This window comes from Mauremys mutica, chromosome 12, assembly GCF_020497125.1.
Source record: "Mauremys mutica isolate MM-2020 ecotype Southern chromosome 12, ASM2049712v1, whole genome shotgun sequence".
NCBI lineage: Eukaryota > Metazoa > Chordata > Testudines > Geoemydidae > Mauremys > Mauremys mutica.
This window is the reverse complement of record NC_059083.1, coordinates 11,981,972-12,001,960: the sequence shown is the minus strand read 5'-3', so window position 1 is coordinate 12,001,960 and position 19,989 is coordinate 11,981,972. Positions and strand designations below refer to the sequence as shown.

At 55.7% G+C, this 19,989-nt stretch overlaps 2 protein-coding genes across 2 annotated transcripts in view; both read left to right on the top strand.

Moving 5' to 3' along the window:
• LOC123345451 (E3 ubiquitin-protein ligase TRIM39-like) overlaps positions 1-15,065 on the top strand; it is a 31,276-nt gene extending 16,211 nt beyond the window's left edge. Inside the window, exons 2-8 of the mRNA XM_044982347.1 lie at positions 3,852-3,987; positions 4,168-4,586; positions 5,185-5,280; positions 6,844-7,074; positions 8,434-8,456; positions 9,070-9,185; positions 10,256-15,065. Of these exons, the coding sequence (XP_044838282.1) occupies positions 4,173-4,586; positions 5,185-5,280; positions 6,844-7,074; positions 8,434-8,456; positions 9,070-9,185; positions 10,256-10,803 (1,428 nt within the window). The 5' untranslated portion in view covers positions 3,852-3,987; positions 4,168-4,172 and the 3' untranslated portion in view covers positions 10,804-15,065. The remainder of the gene's footprint in view (positions 1-3,851; positions 3,988-4,167; positions 4,587-5,184; positions 5,281-6,843; positions 7,075-8,433; positions 8,457-9,069; positions 9,186-10,255) is intronic.
• Positions 15,066-17,336: 2,271 nt separating this feature from the next.
• On the top strand, positions 17,337-19,404 carry LOC123345308 (lymphocyte antigen 6 complex locus protein G5b-like). The gene is made up of 3 exons (XM_044982084.1): positions 17,337-17,505; positions 18,582-18,701; positions 19,179-19,404. Exons 1-3 carry the CDS (start codon positions 17,343-17,345, stop codon positions 19,343-19,345), a joined length of 450 nt encoding a protein of 149 aa, XP_044838019.1. The 5' UTR covers positions 17,337-17,342; the 3' UTR covers positions 19,346-19,404.
• Positions 19,405-19,989: the final 585 nt, after the last annotated feature.

Genomic DNA, 19,989 nt, shown 5'->3' with positions numbered 1-19,989 from the left:
CAGAGATCTGAAAAAGAAAACAGTCTATTGCGGCTCTTTTTGGAGCCCTAATAGGATTTTAATTCAGTAGCATATTTCATTTGTATTTCTTTTACCCCTTTTTACAATATACACTGCACATGTCCTAGGGAAAAAGCACATTTCTTCTATACTACAATTTTTTTTTAAACATTAGCCTTATCAATTTTTACATACGATGTAACTATTTCTTTTTTTTTTTTACAGAGTTTTCATGTACCCTTATCAAAAGTGACAGTCTGATTACACAGAGCCATTTTAAGGCTCAGTGTTTTTAACATTGCTTCTTTTTGTTTTGTGCACCTTACCTCTGCTGTTGCTTCAGAGGGGCACTGTTAAAAAAATTTTTTTATTCTTTCACTACAGCTCTTATCTGCTATTGTTACCAAAAAAAACCAACAACCAACCAAACAAAAAGACTCCAGAATCTCTCCCTATTCTCCTGATTTTGACTGCCCTATTGCAGCCATGACTTGGTTTTTATTTAAAAAAACATTTTAAATTTTATAAAGAATCAAGTTACCCCTTAAGGGTTAAATGCTAAATCCCAAAGCCAAACAACACTAATTACCTGTGTCTTGCAAAAGGTCTGTCAGTTTTGCAACTTTGAATTAAGAGTCAAATGAATTTTTAGTGGCAACAAAAACAAAACTAATTTATCTTACACCTACAAAACAGGAGTTTTACAAACCAGATGTGCTGGTTTAGATTCTTAGAACTTTACATATTTTCACAGACAAATAGATACATACACATTTTCACAAAATTTAACTGCTTAATTCTCTCCAGCCTTTGTAGAGTTAACTTTTCACTCTCTCTCCTTAAATCACTTGTTTTTCTTCCAAAATAACACCTTTATCACCTCAGATTTCACCATTTTAAGTATTGTTCCAAGGGTTCATGCCTGCACTTACTGCTTTTCTTACTCCTTACACTATGCCCTCAGGGCTTCCAACCTGTTTTTCAGTTTCTTTATCTGTTGTTTGCCTGCTTTTAAGGGGTTTGGATCGATCCGGGGTGGAGGTTTTTTTTTTTGTTTTTTTTTTTGAGAACGGGGTAAAGGGGAGCACTCGGTCTGGTGGTGGGAGAGGAGGCTTTTAATAAAGCTTTTAACCTATTTGAATATTTGAGAGAGGCGAGTTTTGATTTTGTCCAGCTACGATTTGCCTCTTCCCACCACTGAATGAAACAATTAACCTCTTCTTTAGCCAATTTAGCTTTAGGTTGGCCGAGTTTGTCATTTAAGACGTCCACTCGGTCTTTGTTCCAAGATTTTAACAGTGGCCACTGAGTTTTGGGATCCCCCTGAGTTAGCCTAGACCATTTTTCCAGAAATGTACAGGAGTCCGGACCCTTCTTACAGGAGTCTGGACCCATCCTAAATATATAAAATGAGCCAGCGTTCGTTTAGGGAACTGTCCTGACTTAGACGTCTGGTTACCCATACAGGAGGACTTCACACACCAATCGCACAAGAAGGAAATTCGGGTTCGTCAGAGCAACACACAAAAGGAGCCCACAGGCTACTGCCTCAATCGCCCTTGCTTTCACACCAGGGGTTTTACCCAAAGTGTGGTGCGGCTGCAATTGTGCAGATTCCACTCACTCAGACCGCGGGACAGGAACCCCTTGGTCGGCCGATCCCCGGACAGAGATGGCACCCAGACTCAAACACTCCACAGGAAGACAGATAGACACAGAGACAGGACAGTCCTCAGTCCGGACAAAACACAGAAATAACTACCTGACCAGATTCCTGATGTCAGATCCCGGGATCCCTACCAGAACAGAGTGGGAACCAACAGGTTCGATGGCGTAGACTTCACTGTGGTCGTGCGCCTTTCCGTTCTGGTGGAGGACCGCTCGGGCCAAATGCCCAGGTGCCGGCTGCCACGATCGTCCCACAAAACGGTCAGGAATCACACAGCCCCAGTGAAGACGGTTGCCATCTCGGTGGAACCTCCAAATTGTCAAAGTTAGAATCAAGACTCACAATTTGTCAGACCACTCTGTTTTTATTAGCGCAGCGCTCCGCCAATAACACTCAGATAATGTGAGTGGCCATGCAAGACCCAAACAGTCTTATTTATACAGATAAAAGAGCGGGAATCAAACAAAGGGACAAAGAGAGAAAAACAGCAAAATTCACCTGGGGCATAGCATGCGTATTCTACTTCCTTACTAACTTCTATAGATCTAAGGCTAATGCTTCACCAATTGCCCTTAAACGGTGCAATTGTTCTATGTTAATGTCTGTATTCCTGACACCTGGACTCCAGCATTCCAGCGATTTTCCTTAAAGGTACAGACAGCATTTATTTAATCCTATCTATTTTTGTAATATAATTAATTCTACTTTCACACTCCCTTTCTAAAAGGCTAGCAGGGTGGCTGAAAGAAATGGAAAGCAGTACATTGAAAATGATCTATCTTGGGCCCCTATGGCTATAGTACTTGAGCACCTCACAATTTGTTATGTATTTATTTTCACAGTGTCCCTGTTTTCCCATTCTATAAATGGGGAAACTGAGGCACAGAGACTCAGCAGCTTGCCACGTTCACACAGGGACTCTATGGCAGAGCCAGTAAGTGAACCCAGAACTCCCTGACCCTAGGCCAGCACCTTAACCCCCTGGACCATGATAAAACTGACAGAAGGAAATACTATATTTTGCACAGCCAGCCTGTGGAACTTATTGCCTCAGGAATCGCTGAGGTGAAGCGCTAGTGGAATTCTAAACAGGTTTGCACATTTAGGTGGGTAATAAAAATATCTGGACTTGGAAAACTGCTACCCCTTTTTGACCTGAGCTGTTAGCTAGCATTCCAGCTCTGCAGGTGGTTACCATTAGGAGGAGAAATTGGTGATGGAGTAGGTGTTTCTTTGATGCAGTCCCTGTTTATTTATAAATTCTTGTTTCCCTGAACACAGGGGGGAAATCAAACAGGAAACACTCTCTTTGTTCACAACTCCAAGCCCCTCTCCTGCCAGCACTCTGCCCAAAAGCGCTCTCTGGGCTGTTTCGTAGGGTCACATTCCTGCTATTTTTTTCTGGCAGGCCTGAGCTTTCTTAGAAACATAGTAATGTAGGGCTGAAAGGGACCTCGAGAAGTCATCTACTCCACCCCCCCCCACCCTACTGAGACAAGATGGAGCATAGCCTATTCTTGCTGCCTTCTCTGTCAGCTTCTCTGCTTTTTCTGCTGCTTCTCTCACAGACACACACAGCTCCTTCCAGCCTCTCCACCACTTAACTCACCTAAGCACATGTTATCCCATCATTGGCCACTGGGGGGTGGTCTCTTGTGTCTTCCTCTGAAGCATCTGATGCTCGGTCCAGTTGGAGATGGGATATTGAGATAAAAGACCCCCCTGATCCACTTTCCTATGTCCATAAGTAGGTGTCAGCAAAACCCCCAAGATGTTTCTAAAGCAGTCTGGGTATAAATCTCTTTTTTAGGTGGATCGGGTTTGACTTGCTTCGGATCTGTGATAAAATCCGACCAATTCTTCAGTCTTCCATTGAGACTTCCAGGGTAAACAGGACTTGAATTTCTAATTGTGGGATGGTAGGCGAGGGGAAGAAATTAGTTTAGCCTTTTCAGGCCTTCACTGTGCATCGCAAAGGAGCAACAGTACCCAACTTTATTTCCTCCTCAGCTGGGGGATCAGGGCGTCAGCCACTGCCACTTCTGGGGTGGTTCCTCAGAGCTGATCACGTGTATAACGCAGAAGTGCTCCAGGGACCGTTGACAATCATGTAATGTTTGAGCTCCTTGTAATGGAATTGTTTCCCGTACAACATCCATGTTTCCGCACTCTGTGCCCTCAGCTCACCGCTGCCCAGATTGGGGGAGAGGGCGCCGCTTGCCCAGAGACATCTACGGAGTGTGTTAGGATCAGCTGCTGGCTCGTCGCTGCCGCCTACTGCGAATGCTCAACCCATTCCTGTGGAGTGAAACCAAAAAGTGAGTAGGATCTTCTCTCTCCTCCCGACTGTTTGGTGAAAGGTCCCGTGTCCCATTCCACGCCCCCTCCCCCAAGCCAGTCAGTCCCTCTGTGCAGGGGCTGGATCAGAGCTGTCTCCCCCTGGAGGGGAAAGGCCCCCATACCCCATTCCCACACAGCGATTCCCCCTTGTCTTGCAGGTACCATGGCTACCACCAACCCCCTGGAGAACCTGCAGGTGGAGGCCAGCTGCTCCGTCTGCCTGGAGTACCTGAAGGACCCGGTCATCATTGACTGCGGCCACAACTTCTGCCGGGTCTGCATCACCCGCTGGTGGGAGGAGCTGAACCGGGACTTCCCCTGCCCCGTCTGCCGTAAGACCTTCCGCCACCGCACCCTCAAGCCCAACCGGCAGCTGGGCAACATGGTGGAGATCGCCAAGCAGCTGCAGGCCACCAAGCGCAAGGTGCGGGACGAGAGCTTGTGCGGGAAGCACAACGAGGTGCTCAACCTCTTCTGCAAGGAGGACCAGGAGGCCGTCTGCCTGGTGTGCGAGATCTCCCACGACCACCGCTCCCACACCGTGGTGCCCCTGGATGACGCCTCCCTGGAGTACAAGGTGGGAAGCTGCCCAAGAGGTGCCACCCGGCCCTTTCCCCAGGGCTGGTGCCCTACAGTCCATGAGCTGGAGAAGGTCTCCCGGGGTCCCTCATCCGCTTTCACTCACCCTCATCCAGTGAGGATGCAGAGCTGGTCGTCCTCCAGTGCCTTCCCACAATGCCGCCTGTGTCCCTGGAAGGACAGACAAGTTCTCCCACAATTCACTGGGAAAGAACCAGCTCGGATTGCCGCAGGGCTGAGATCCAGGGGATGTGCCCCCAGAAGTCCTAGTGATGCGCACAAGGGAGCAAGCGCAGCACCAGTGGGATCTAGCGGGTGAGGGCTGGGAGCCAGGACTTCTGGGTTCTGTCCCCAGCTCTGTGAGGAGAGTAGACCCTAGTGGTTAGATGAGGGACGACTGAGACTAGACTGTCCACAGGGGTCTGGGTTCTCCTCTGGCCTTGACTGTGCCTCCCAGCAGCCGTAAGCCCTTTCCCTTGCTATAGTGCTACCCATGGCCCATCTAACTGCCAGGGAACTGATCATCTGGTTACTGTTGCTTTGCGCCTGACTCTTGTGGCCAGATCCAGCTTGTTAAATGTTCTTTGTCCTCCCAGGAGAAACTGCAACAGTGTCTGGAGCCGCTGGAGCGGAAGCTGCAGGACATTGCCCACTGCAAATCCCAGGAGGAGAAGAAACCCGGAGAGCTGAAGGCAGGTGGCAGGGGCTCAGGGGTTTGCTCTGTCACCTGCGGCTGGGTCGTCGGTCAGATGTGCTGATCCAGCCATGAGTTGCGGAGCTGGGTTGGGCAGGGTCCCGGCTCGGATGGGAGACCTGCGGGAGGCCTCAGTAGGGGGCGCTCTCCCCTCGCACTCAGTGCTGGCTCTCGATGCCCCAGCTAGGGGGTGCCATGCTGCTGGAAGGGCCACCTTTGAGACATGTTGGAAACCCTGCTTGTGTGAGATGAGTGAAGATTTCCTGTCGCTTATCTCAGGAGTCAGAGCACTGACCCGGGGGTCCAAATCCCAACTCGGGGAGCTCCGTTCTGCCTCCCTGAGCCCCCTGCAGTCTTGTTTCAGGGGGATACGAGGCTCCCCTTTTCATCCTCCCCCACGCTATCCTGCGGCTTTGCCTTGTGGTGTCACAGCCGTCACGCCACGCCCCAGAGATGGCTGCATTTTGACAACCGGTGGAGCAATCTACATATACGCTCTGCAAAGAGAATAACTGTCTCTGCCCATGTAAACGGGCCAACTAACCCCTGCGGCGCCTCCTGCTGGTGACTCCTGGGAATTAGCTCCATTTCCAGCACGGAGCGCCCTCTGCAGGCCAGTGATCCACCTGTTCTCTGGCCCCCGTGTCCCTCCCTGGACCCGGTGCCCTCTTACATGGGGTGCTGCCCCCTGGCAGTAACCCCTTTCTCTCTGGGTCTCCCCTCCCCAGGGAACCCCCACCCTCTATCCCCACCTTGCCTCAGTATAAGGCTACTGCCAGTCATTGTCTAGCCCCACGCCCTGGGGCAGACTGCAGTATCAGCCTACTCATCACTGGCAAGGAAGGTTTGGACCTGCTGCCTTGGCCTACCCCTGGGCTGCCCTTTTAGCCCAATGCTAGGCCGCAGCCTGGGGCTTTCCAGGCTGGAGCTCCCCAGCTCCTCAGCCTGTCCCCAGCCCTGCTCCCCTCAGGTACCTTACGTCCAGTTCCCTGCAGCCAGGGGCCATCTCCCTCTACAGCTAGAGAGAGACTGATCGGGCTTCTGGCTTCCCTGGCCGCCTTATAAGGCCCTGTTGCTCAGTTTGAGGCGTGGCCCCAGCTGCAGCCACTTCCCCAATCAGCCCAGCCTTCTTGCCCCAGCCTAAAGGCTGCTTTCTCAAGCCACAGCCCCTTCCCAGGGCTGTTTTTAACCCCTTCAGGGCAGGAGCAGGGGTCCACCCTGCTACAGCCCACCTATAGAGAGACCCCACCCAGGTTCCCACTACACTCCTCTCTGTTCAGCTCTGTGGAGACATCCCACACAAATGCACCTGGGATAATCCCTCTAGTTGGATCTGGGGCAACACCAACACCTGGGACCCCAGGTCTGGGGAACCCCTCCCATCCTGAAACCCCCTGCTCCCTTCCTCTGTAGCCAGATCTGGGGAGACTCCCTGTTCTGCCTCTCTGTGGCCAGATATGGGAGAGACCTGTGCTCATCCCTTGCCCCATGGGGCAGTGCCCATCCTGGCTTTCCCCATGCCTGACTCCAGCTTGGTCCTCCCCTCTCCCCGCCACTGCAGAGAAAGGTGGAGAGCCGTCGGCAGCTGATTGTGAGCGAGTTCGAGGAGCTGCACCAGTTCCTGGAGGAGGAGCAGCAGGTGCTGCTCCGGCGGCTGGAGGAGGAGGAGAAGGAGATCCTGCAGAAGCTGAAGGACAACGTGGCCCGGCTGTCGGACCAGCGCCTCTCCCTCAACCAGCTCATCACTGAGATCGAGGAGAAGTGCCTGCAGTCGGGCATCGAGATGCTCAAGGTGAGGAGCCCTGAGGGGCATCCTCTTTTCCTGGCCCTTAGGTTGGTACTCAGCGAGACGTGGCTGAATCCCTGGGCAAACGCATGGATTTCCATCCTACCCACAGAGCTTGCTCCAGAGAGGCTCAAAATGGCACCTTTGTCTGGAGTTTCCAGAGCGGGGGAGTTGAGGGGCTTCTGTCCTCAAGAGCTTTCTCCCAAGCCACTTCCAGCTCTTAAGGCTGGAAGTAGCAGCCAGAATTCCCATCCAATCCCTGGAGCTCCCACCCAGGAGTCTCCCGAGGGGCACTGTTGGACATCTCCACGCGGATATGGATGAAGCTCCGTCTCCGTCCAAGGAGGCACCCAGAATTTCCATCCTGTCCCAAAAGTTTCTTCCGGGGCCTGTTCCGAGTTTGCTTCTCAGATACCAGGCTGGCTTCCTGGAGAATCCACAACAAGGACATTTAGCCACCCCTGCCTTGGAGCTTCCTGCCAAGGGACCGGCCACCTCCTTCGACCTTGTCTGCCCCTAGTACAGAGACCGTTCTACTGGCTGCAAGTGCTCGCACCAGGGTAGCTTATTCCACTTCAGCAAAGTGAAATAAGTTAGACTGGTCTCAGCCTCCACCTCATCCCGGCATAACTCTGTCAGTAAAGTCACACACACACCCCCAACCAGCATAGCTATTCTACAAGTGTAGACCAGGCTTTGGCCATCAGGAGGTCCCACTTGGATGGGTCAGCATGACTATGTTGGGAGGAGGGAGGTTTAGGGACCTCTCTCTCTCAAGAGCTACTTCCCAACTCCTTGGTCTGCTCTGCTCCTTAGAGGTGCCCCACTGAGGATCTTAGCAGGGCTCCGGCTGGAGCTCTGGCCAGATCCAGAGGAGGCCCTCATATCTCCCAGGCTTCCTCAACGTGTGGGGGGAAACTGGCCCCTGAGATGCCGTTGTGTGCAGATGTGCGAAGAGCCGAGACAGTCCACTGCTGAGCCACGAGCTCTGTGGTTGAGCCACTGCCCATCAAGGAGACTGTCATGCCGGGGGAAGGTCTGGGAGACCCGTTGCTTGCTGGAGACGTCTCAAACCAGGACGGGCCAGAACGCTGGGGAACTGGCTGTAGGGGGCCCACCCTGGCCGCCTTTTGGTACTGGGCGAGATGGGCCCTGATTGGGGCATCTTCAGATCTGATAGGCAAAGCACTGAGGGACAGGACATAGGAGATGATCCTGGAATAGGCGGTGGATGGGCCTTGATGGGGCATCTCTCTGGGGAGCAGGCTATGGGAAACCTGTCCCACCCTGGGATTTGGGCAGCTCGGATACTGCCTGACCGATTCCTGGAACCTCCCATGATCCGCTTCTTTTCTCCCCCTGCAGGACATAAAGAGCACCCTGGAAAGGTAAGGCCTCCGTTCCCCGGTCCTCCCCCTGGGAGCAGAAGACAGCACCGCCCAACCCCCTGCACTCAAAGGGGAAAGGATCTGAACAGGGCAGGGGCCTAGTGGGTGGGTCAGAGCGGCAGGAAAGGACAAACAACTGAGCCAGCCCGTGTCTTGGACCAGACTATCAGAGAGGGGTCCAGTGGCTTAGCGCGGGGGTGGGGCTGGGAGTCAGGACTCCTGGGTTCCATCCCTGGCTCTGGAAGGGGAGTGGGGTCTAGTGGTTAGAACAGGGGAAGGGGGGACTCGGAGTCAGGACTCCTAGATTCTGCTGCTGGCTCAGTCCATTGTTCGGCTTCTCCGTGCCTCAGTTTCCCCTTCCTAGCCCTGTGTCTTGGGCACAGGCAGGGTTTGTGAGGCAAGATAAGTGTCTCTGAAATGCCCCATGTTAACAGCCTTGCCCATCCTCTCAGAGTGCCGGGAGGATAACTACGGTACAGGCCATGCAGCACTCAGATACAACAGGAAGACAGGTACTTTGGATAGGGTAGGCCGGGGCTCTGGCCCCATGGGCCACTGTCCTGGGAGCTCAGACGCAGCTGATGTGGTGCTAGCTGTGTGTCGTCCCCTTCAGGTGTGAGACGGTGCAGGCCATGGAACTGGCCTTGGTCCCCATCGAGCTGGAGAAGAATTTCTGCAGCTTCCCCCGGCAGTACTTTGTCTTGCGCAAGATCATCAAGAGACTGATCGGTGAGTGGGGCTGCCGAGGGCTCTGGCCTGGGTGGGGTCCCCTCCTTCCCTGGCCCTGGGGGGCTGGTCCCTCTCCCACCCTGTTTGCCAGAGAACATACAGGGCGTGGAAGCCCTGCTGGCTCTGGAGGTGTAGGTGCCTCGGTTAGCGAGACCTGGGAGGGGTGGAATGAGTGCGACCCCTCTCCCAGTGCAGTTGGGGGCCATGGGGGGGGTGGAAATGGTGCTGGGGGGAAGGAGGGCCATAGGGGTGGGGAGTCACGAGGCTGAGAGCGTGGTGGCACTGGTTTGGAGGAGGTTGGGGGATCAGTTGGGTTGATTTGGAGGGAGGGGTGGGGCAGGCACGAAGGGGATTTGGGAAGGGTTGGCAGTGGGGTTGGTTGGGAGGGGGTGGGGCGGGTTGAGCGGGGGGTTGGTTGGGGGTGTGGCTGGCACGGGGTGGATTTGGGAAGGTGGTGGCAGTGGGGTTGGTGGTTGGGAGGGGGTGTGGGCCTGGCACAGGTGGGATTTGGGAAGCGGGTGGCAGTGGGGTCTTGGTTGGGAGGGGTGTGGCAGGGTGAGTGTGGGGGGGTGTTGGTTGTGAGGCAGTGGGGCTGGCATGGGCGGGATTCGGGAATGGGGTGGGAGTGGGGTTGGTGGTTGGGAGAGGTGAATGGGGTGTTAGTTGGGAGGGGTGTGGGGCTGGCATTGGGGGGACTCGGAAAGGGGTGGCAGTGGGGTTGGGAGAGGGGTGAGGGGAGGATTTGAGGAAGGGGTGGCAGTGGGGTTGAGGGGTGAGTGGGGGTTCGGTTTGGAGGGGGGATTCGGGAAGGGGTGGCAGTGGGATTGGGTGAGGGGTGAGTGGGGGTTTGGTTTGGAGGGGGGATTCGGGAAGGGGTGGCAGTGGGGTTGGGAGAGGGGTGAGGGGAGGATTTGAGGAAGGGGTGGCAGTGGGGTTGAGGGGTGAGTGGGGGTTCTGTTTGGAGGGAGGATTCGGGAAGGGATGGCAGTGGGATTGATGGGTGTGGGGCGACCCCAGGGCAATATGGAGTGGGGCAAAGGACTGACCGCCCGGCCCCTCACCCCCTCCAGGAGACGTGACCCTGGACCCTGAGACAGCCCACCCCAACCTGGTGCTGTCCGAGGACCGCAAGAGCGTGAAGTTCGTGGACACGCGGCTGCGGGACCTGCCCGACACCCCGCGCCGCTTCACCATCTACCCCTGCGTCCTGGCGACCGAGGGCTTCACCTCGGGCCGCCACTACTGGGAGGTGGAGGTGGGCGACAAGACGCACTGGGCCCTGGGCGTCTGCAAGGACTCGGTGAGCCGCAAGGGCGAACTCATGGCCCTGCCCGAGACGGGCTACTGGCGAGTGCGGCTGTGGAACGGCGACAAGTACGCGGCCACCACCACCCCCTTCACCCCGCTGCACCTCCCCGTCAAGCCCAAGCGGGTGGGCGTCTTCCTGGACTACGAGGCCGGGCGGGTGTCCTTCTACAACGTGACCGACCGCTCCCACATCTACACCTTCACGGACACCTTCACCGAGAAGATCTGGCCCCTCTTCTACCCGGGCATCCGCGCCGGACGCAAGAACGCCGCCCCCCTCGTCATCCGCACCCCCACGGACTGGGAGTGACGGGGCCGGAGGCCGCTCGCGCCAGCCTCCTTGCGGACTGGGGCTAGGCAGGGGGCTTGGGTCTGGTTTCTGCTGTTCACCCGCATGCCCTGACTGTGATGAGCCCCGTGGCTTTTACCCCCCTCCTGGGGACCCTGCCTGCCTGTGGGCCGGGAGGGCCGGGGCAGGGCCGGACATGGATTACCGAAGGCCCCACCCCTCCCCACAGACTTGGGGGGGGGCACCTTGTTGGCCGTGCCCTGATTTAGTCCAACCCTCATGCGTTGGGCTTTGCAGCCCCCTGCCGTGCACGCTGGAACCAGCGATGAAGGAACTGCTCCGTTCCATTTCCGCCCCCGCCGTCCAGCCAGCCTTCCTGGACAGGCGGCTAGATCCCGTTTCGGCAGGCGCGGGGGGATCTCACAGCTCTCTGACGCCGCTGCCTTTCCAGGCTGTGAGGGACGACCCCCACCACCCTCATCTCTCCCCCTCAGCACAGACATCAGACTCCAGTGCAGTCCCGGAGGACAAGACCTTGGGTTCCCTCCTTGGGCAGGTGCTCCCCCCCCCACCCAGGAGTGGGGGGACCCTGCCGTTCAGGGGGATCTGGACCCAGGGACTAGTAAATTTCCCCCACTAGGTTAAACCCCTGGGGATCTCTCTTGAGTGTCTAGATGGTAAAAAGTCACTATGGACTGCAACGGGAGAGGAAGAGGCGGGTGGGGGGGTCTGATTAGAATTGGGGGAGACAGGCTGCAAAGGACTGTGGGGGTGTCAGCAGCTCTTTCTGAGGGGCATTGCATAAATGGGGATCCAACAGTTTTATGGGGTGGCCCCTCTCTCAAAATCACTCTGTTCCCTCCATGATGTGGCCCTATCTCCCTCTCTGGAATGGACTCAAGGGGGCGGATCCGTGCTTGTGTGGCTGGGTTCTCAGTCCCGGAGTCACTGTGATCCTGGGCTCCTCTCACACTTGTCTCCTGATTTTGTGGGGCGGGGGGAGGAGGGGAGCAACTGTTGTTTCCACCCGCCCATGAAAATGCATCACATTGGACTGGCCAAGGTGAGTCCTTGGGAGAGGCAGTGGACTTGAGGGAGAGAATCCTTGGCCTTGTACGACTCAAGTTTATTCCCTTTCTGGAGCAGAGCAGGCAGGGTGAGGCCCAGTCGATTAGGTCTGGGGAGTCAGGACTCCTGGTTTCATTCCCAGCTCTGGGAGGGGAGTGATGTGTCCAGTAGAGCGGCAGGGCAGGGTGTCAGGACTCCTGGGTTCTGTGTCCTGCTCTAGGAGGGCATACTGGTACCTACCACGCTAGATGAACCATCAGCTTGATCTGGTGCCAGCAGAGAGGTGGCGTAGCAGACTAGATGGATGAATGGGTACCCAGAAAAGGAGCATGTTGAGCCTTGTTTCTCAGTGTTCCAGGTTGCTTGAGGGGGCATGACCCCTCGGTTTCTTGATAGTGGCGTATCTTCTTGGGAAATCACCTGTCACCCTTGTCTAGGCCAGAGGAAATGTTTAGGACTGACCAACTCCTGTCTTTTTGGGCTGAGTCCTCCCTCTCGCTCTGGGGTGAACTCTGTGGAAGGCCCGTTATAGTTCCTCACCACCGATTGGGATTTGTTTGTGGCAGGGGTGGAAGTCGTTGGATTCACCTGACCCTCTGTTCTAACCTGTGTTAAACAGGAACGCCGATGAGTGAATAGGCTACAGAGACTGAACTCCCCTCTGCTTCCTCAATGAGAGGGTGAATTTTACCCAGTAGCCTCCATTCTGGGAATACCAGGAGATCTTGCACTGTTCCCAGCCCCTCCCATTCCACCCCACTGCAGCAGCTTTGAAAATGCATCTCCATGCTTTCTTTGCCCTCTGCCGCTCGCTCTTCAGTAACCCATCAGGTGCATCCATAGCTGTGCTGCTCTGAGCCCTGATCTATTTTTAACATGAAATAATTGTGTGTGTGTCTTTTGAAAAGAAAAAGCGAGGAAATAACTTCTGAGCAATGAAGAACTCCGTTAAAGCAAGGAAGTAGGCTGGGGCACCCAAAAAACTATGTCACTGCGCAGTTACGGTTGGAAATCAACTGTCAAAACTGGCCCTGTCTCCTCCCTGAGTTGTCTCTGTGACACATGCGAGGTTTTCATTCTCCAGCGAGCTGGTTTCTTCCCTGCCTCGTGTGTCGTTTTCAGATGTCAGCTGGGAGATTAGAAGAGCCAATCGTTCAGCCCTGATTGGCTCAAGAAGTGGCCGCGAGGGGAATTAAATAGGATTTTCCACCAGGGGCTGTTTGGGTGAGGAGAATCCAGACCTCATGTTCCCTGCCGTTGCCGAGTGGTGGCACATTGGTCTTGCATGATCTCCGCTTTTGGCACTTAACGGTTAAGTCCCCTGAGGATTGAAATGCTTTAGTCTAAAGTCTTTGGACTCAATACAAGGGTAACTGGGTGTGTTGATGTTGCCCATATTTACAGGTCAGAAATCTCCATTGCCGTTCCGGGACTAACTGCATCTCTCGCTCCTTTTCTGAGCTGAGCGCACCCCCACTGGCCCTCGAGCCCTTCCCTTTCCTGCGGTGTGATTCCCCGATTCTCCCACTCTCAGCCTGCTTCCCGGGCTCCGGCACCCCAAGAATCAGCTCTGCTTCTCTGGCAGGCCCTACAGAAGTTGGCCCGTAGGTTCAATCTGTTGGGCGCCTTGACCCGAAACCAAAGGATTGATGGTTGTTAACAGTAGGAACCAAGCACAGAAAGAGAGAAACGGATTTTAGAACAGCAACCGGCCTACAGGCGAAACTCACAGTGGTGGGAACGTATTTGCGGACAGTGAACACTATGCCCTGGATACCACATGGTGAGCTACTTAAATTATCGCAGGCCGCTCCAGATCTGTCCCCCTTTGAGTCTGGGTTCAGGCCTTTGAAGCCCCCTCAACATAAATGCCGACCCAGGCAAAGGTTTCTGCCACCCAAGGGCTTTTCAGTCCAGCTGGCGGCAGCCACATGGGAGCCGACAGCCGGGAGTTGAAGCGAGACAGATTCCGAGCGGAGGCAAGGTGTGGATTTTCCACAGAACGGGCTAGTCACTCTCGGAGCCACTTCCCAAGGGAGGGTATCTATCGCTGGGAGTCTTTAGCAAGACTGGGTTAGTGTTTCGAGAACGTACGGCCAAGCCTGATCACTATGCAGTGGAACACTCGCCTGGGTTACGCAGGAGCTGATGATTATTTGTATTTCAATAGTAGCTAGTTCCCAGCTGAGATCAGGACCACGTTGTGCTGTGCGCTGTGTGCCCATGTGTAGTCAGAGATGCTCCTTGCCTCAAAAAGCTTCCAATCTAAATGGTCTGGCTCAGGTGAGACTTCCTGAAATGCAGCCACCTCTGGGTAAAAGCTGCCCAGCAAATCGGCAAAAGCTGTGCTCAGCCAGCACTGAGATGCAGCCACCTCTGGGGCGGAGCAGCTCTTTAGGAGTGCAGATTTTGCAGGAGCTGGGACGGAGGGCTCAGCTCCTGACTCATGGCGGATGGGGAAGTATCAAGGATTCATTCATGACCAGGAGGGGTCAGAGCCTCATTGGGGAGATGCTTTTCTGCCCCAGGCAGAGAGGGGCAGGGTGGCACCTCAAAAGGCTCCGTATTTGAGTAGCTGTGTGTGAAGGAGGGGTGAGAGGGGCACCGCTTGTAATGCATTAACTAGCTGTGTGTGTAACTAGTGGCCCGGGACAGGGACTGGCTGGCTCAGGGCAGGGCAGGATGGGACGCGGAGCCTTTCCCCATTAGTTTGGGTGGGTAGCTGGCTCGGGCAGGGTGGGGGGGAATAGCACACAGGACCTGTCCCCTCTAGGGGGCGCCTGTTTCCATCTGACCCCATTTTCACACAGGGCAGAAGTGTGTCCCACTTGGTGCACCCATGTGTGTAATGAGCTGGTGGGTCTCAGCAGAGAAGGTGCCTTGATCCCCACCTGCCCTGACACGCCCCAGTGCCAGCCACCTCAGCAGGAAGGCCAATGAAGGGGCCCCAGCTCCCCCCATCACCCAGAGGGGGATCCCTGCAGGGGTGGGGCTGTGACTCGTCAGCAGGGGGTGTTCCGTGGTGGGGGGCTCACTCCCTGCTCCTGTCCTCTTTGTGGGGGGAGTACAAAGAAGCCGCCTCTGCACCCCTGGAATGTGGGGGCAATCGTCTGCGCTGCGGTCTGTCCCAGCTGGCCGGGCAAGAACCTGTCTCTGTGGCTTGTATCGTATAATGGCCTGCAACTTGTCATCAATAAACCATCAATTTTCTTAGACTCCCTGGTGTGTTCGGCTCTTCCTCACGGTGCACTGAGCACCAGCACGGAGGGGAGTGGGTTCGAGGGGAGGCTGGGAGTCAGGACTCCTGGGTTCTATCCCAGGCTCTGGGAGGGGAGTGGGGTCTAGTGCTAAGTTCCCTGTAAGCTGCACAGCTGGGTGACAGCCCAGCAGGCTATCAAGTGCCGCACAGTTCACTGCTGTGTGATGCTCCTGACCTCTGCCTTGGAGCTGCTCCCGGGGTCCTCCCGCTTGCTGTGCAGAGTGGGGAAGGGGAGAGGGGTGCAGATGTCAGAATGTCCCCCTGCCCCTGTACCCCATCTCCAGAGCGGGGGGGACAGGATGGGACGGAGGGAGCTTGTTGGCAGCTGCTGCTGTGTCTGAATTGCTGATCTACTTAAAAGGGCAGCGTACTTAAAGGGTAACACACCTCTCTCTCTCTCTCTCTCTCTCTCTCTCTCTCTCTCTCTCTCTCTCTCACACACACACACACACACACACACACACACACACACACACAGTGTGTGTCCGTCACACTAACCTCCCAACACACATTTGTGGTGGTGGTACTTCTTTCAAAGTGTATTATTTTATTTTTTTGACTGGTCTGTGCATTTCATATTATTTATTTCTCTTACGCTTAAATTTCATTCTTTGAGTAGTGAGTACAAATGCCTGACCTGTGCTGGCTGGATCAGTTATCCCTATGGTAACTTACATATTGTATCTCGGTTTTTGGTTTCTGCTGGTGGTGCCCATCCGCACGCTCCCTCGATATAGTGCACATAACAAAATTCATTCCGCACACGGATGGAAAAAATTAGCGGGAACAGTGGTCTAGCAGTTAGAGCTAGGGGGTGCTGGGAATCAGGATTGATGCTGGTCGGCGAACAGCCTGAAGCCCCAGAGAGAAGACATCTTGCTCTGGAGGCCAGAAGAGTAGCCCAGAGCTACTTGAGAACCCCAGGTTGGCCAGGGCTCTGAAGCAGAGGGCACACTCTGCTGCCACCTGCTGGTGAGCAGAGGGAAACAGCTGGTATGGCGCAAGCCTCATTTGCATTTTAATTAGGGTTATGGTTGAAATTGGAGCAAAAGTTCTGTTTCCATGAAGCTTTCAGGGGGGGAGCTGATTCAGATTCACCCTGGAATTCGTGCTCAGAACCAGACAGGAAGAGCCAGCCCCACACCAAGAGAACCAAGTGGTTCGAGTCTGTAGAAATTTTGATACCATCCTCATCATTGTAGTATCTGAGCATCTCCCAATAGTGTGTTAAGCCAGGTGTCTACCCATCCGTCACGTGGGGTTTGGTCTCTTGTCCTCTACCCAGAGGACGACGGATGCTGTGGAGCATCTTGTTTCAGTAGCAACTTCAGATCTACCCGCTGCTGTGTGTTTGCTAGAGAAGGCCCAGCTGAAGAACTAGATGGTGCTTGTAGGGAGAAACGGGTGGAAGTTTGGGATGGGCCTCGGTTCTTGGGGAAGTTCAGTAGGGCACATGGCTGCGATGTGGATGACCCAGTTTCAAATCTTTGCTCTCAATCAGGTGTGCAGGAGTCTCTCTCTCTCTCCTGACAAGTGGTAACAAAACCAGGAGGGTTCTGTGGAAAGTGTCTCTTTCACAGAAGCAGCATTTTGAGATGGAAAGAGGTTTAGATGCGGAAATTCCAGTCAGCTCTACTCAGGACTCCTGGGTTCTATCCCTTGCTCTGGGAGGGGTGTGGGGCCTAGTAGGTTAGAGCAGGGGAGGCTGGGAGCCAGGACTCTACCCTGGCCGGAGGTGGGATGGATCCTGATGAACCCGCGCTAATAAGGACAAACACTTTGATCTCACAGTTAATGGGATCGGCTTGATCGGCGTGGGAGGCTGTTTGCGAATATGGGGGAGGCAGTTCAACCAATGCTGACCCCAGTGCGGCACTAGGGGGCGCTGTGCTGCAGGGTGGGGGCTCAGAAGGGACTGCTCTCCCCCCACAGTCAGTGTTGACCCCAATACTCCAGTGCGGTGTAGGGGCCCACTGCGCTGGAGATGAAATGTAAAATCCAGACCCTGGCCCATCCAAAGCTCTAACCCACTAGACCTCACCCCCTCCAGGAGCTGTGGATAGAACCCAGGAGTTCTGGCACCCTGCCCCCCTTCCCCCCCCCCCCCCCCCCGCCCTGCCGAATCTATTTCTGGAGACTAGTCACCTCCCTGCAGGGACTGTTCTCGGTGTGGGCGGTTACTTCAAAATGGGTCTGCTCTGTCCCTCTAGCCGCCTCGGGTGATTCTCCCTGCATGGCTGGTCACCGGCACAGGAGGATAAAACAAGCCCCGGAGTCAGGACTCTGCTCAAAGCTCTGTGCTCCCCCAACCCACTGCCTGCCTGACCCAGAGGAGCCCAGGATGGCCTGGGCTCTGCTCCTCGCAGCTTCCACCCTGGTTTGCCTTGCGCTGGAGGGTAAGTGCCGTCAGGGAGCTCGGGGGAACTCCACTCTGGGGTGACACAGGCCTGAGCGGCTCCTGAGGCAGCAAATGCCTGTCTCCCCTGAGTGCCTAGAATAGAATTCAATAGCCCTGACACCCAGCCTCCCCCACTCTAACCGCTAGACCCCACTCCCCTCCTGGAGCCAACAATAGCAGGAGTCCTGGCTCCCAGCCCCCTTCCTCTGGACAAATGAGTGTTGGAGATGCTGAAATCAGCCCCTTGGTGTGGTGTCTGTGTCCCTCTAATGAGCCAACTCACATGCACACGTCCAGCTGCCCTGGAAACGGCCGTATCAATTGATTTCCCTGGTGGAGGGGGAGCTCTCCTTGGAGGACTCAGAGGTGTGGATGGGGATCGCCGGTCTCTGCCTGCCATGCCAGGGTCCTCAACGCAGGCAGCTTTTGCCAGGGGCTTGAATCAGCCCAGGGTGAGCAACCCCTGCAGTGCCGCTGAAAGAGGATGAATCTCAGCCCCTGGTCTCCTCAGTCACGCACGGGCCATTCCCCTGCCACGTCTCGGGTCAGCAACCCACCAGATCTCTGCCCGGCCATGGAGACGTCTGGGGTAACCCAGTCAAACTGACAGAACCTCAGGAGGGAAAAAGTGGTGTCACTCTGCAAGGTATAATGATTGGGGGGGAGCCAGGACTCCTGGGTTCTGTCCCTGGCTTGAGGAGGGAAGTGGTATCTAGGGGTTAGGGTTGGCTGCCTGCAGGGATCAGGGGCAGCTCCAGGCACCAGCACACCAAGCAGGTGCCTGGGGCGGCAAGCCAATGGGGGGTGCTCTGCCGGTAGCCGCGAGGGCGGCAGGTAGGTTGCCTTCGGCAGCATGCCTGCGGCGGGTCCACTGGTCCCGTGGCTTCGGCGGACCTCCCGCAGGTGTGCCACCGAATCCACGGGACCGGGGACCTCCCGCAGGCAAGCCGCCGAAGGCAGCCTGCCTGCTGTGCTTGGGGCGGCAAAATACCTAGAGCCGGCCCTGCAGGGATGGTGGTTGTGGGGTGTTTGTGCCCATCTCTCATTGCATCTCCCCTTGCTCGCCCCCCACAGCCAGCAATCTGCGTTGCAGAGAATGCGCCCTGGAGGAGCCCTACATCGGTTGCCTCCCCGGAGCGTCTGAGTGCACCCCTAAGGCCGGGCATCCATGCATGACTGTCAACATCAGCTATAGTGAGTGTGTGTGGGGGGGGGGGGTTTCTCTCTGTCCCAAATGCCCCCACCAGTACTCATCCTTACTCCTTTCTGGGCAAGTTGCTGCTTGGCTCTGGCCTGACCCCTTGTGGTCAGGCTCAGAACTGCAATGTGGGCTCCCAGCCCCCTCCAACTCCCACCACCCCACCAAGCTCTAACCCACCAGACCCCACTCCCTTCCCAGAGCTGGGGATAGAACCCAGGAGTCCTGACGCCCAGTCCCCACCTGCTCTAACCATTTGACCCCCACTTCCCTCCTAGACCTGGGAAAAGAACCCAGGAGTCCTGGCTGTATCAACATCCCATGAGCCAGGAGAGCTTTCAGCTGGTGATGGAACAGCTAAGCGGCCTGGGGTCGGGATGGCCTGGTTTCTGATCCCATCCGTGCTCTGGGCTTTGGGGTGGCGTGTTTGAGTGGCGTGGTTCTGAGCTCTGCCTCTCTGTCACCCCCTGCAGGAGGCGAGGTGCAGTTCCTCCTCCAGGGCTGCATCATGAATCCCAGCCGCTGCGGGATGGTGAAGGAGCTGATGGTCCCCGAGTACCACATCAATGTCACCTGCTGCTCCCACGCCTCCTTCTGCAACGAGTGGGTCCCGCTGCCCCCTGGCAAGGGAGGGCACTGAGTCTGACCTGCCACCCTCCTCTGTCCCTGCCTGTCCTCAGTCCCGGTCCCCGTCCCTCCTCCCCCTCCTGCAGTTCTCCATCCATCATCTTCCCTCCTTTCTTCTCTTCATCATTCACCCATCCCTCTCTCCCCATCCTCCCTCCGCCTCCTTCCCTTCTGCCTTCCTCTCTCCCTTCTTCCCACCCATCATCCCTCTCTTCTCCTCTTCCTTCATCTGTCCTTCCTCCCCTTTTTTTCCTTTCCCTTCCTCCTCCTGATCTTCCTTCCCCCCATCTACTCTTCCTCCACTGACGCTCCCAGTGTGAAACCTGCCCATGTTCACTGATTCATGTGATTAATTAATTGTTCTGGGGTTGTACCGTTCTACCCAGCTGGAGAGCCTGGGGACAATATAGTCAGAGAGAATGGGGGTGGGGCTGGGAGTCAGGACTCCTGGGTTCTATCCTTGCCTCTACGGGAGTGGGGTCTAGTGCAGTGGTCCCCAAACTGTGGGGCATGCCCCCGTGCGGGGCATGGAGGAATGTGTGGTGGGCACGGTGGGTCTTGGCCAGCCCCCGGGGAGGCAGGGAGGGAGCGTCACCTAGTCCCACTCTGCCCTCAGCTGCAGCTCCGGCCCCGGCCAGAGCTCCAGTCCCAACTGTG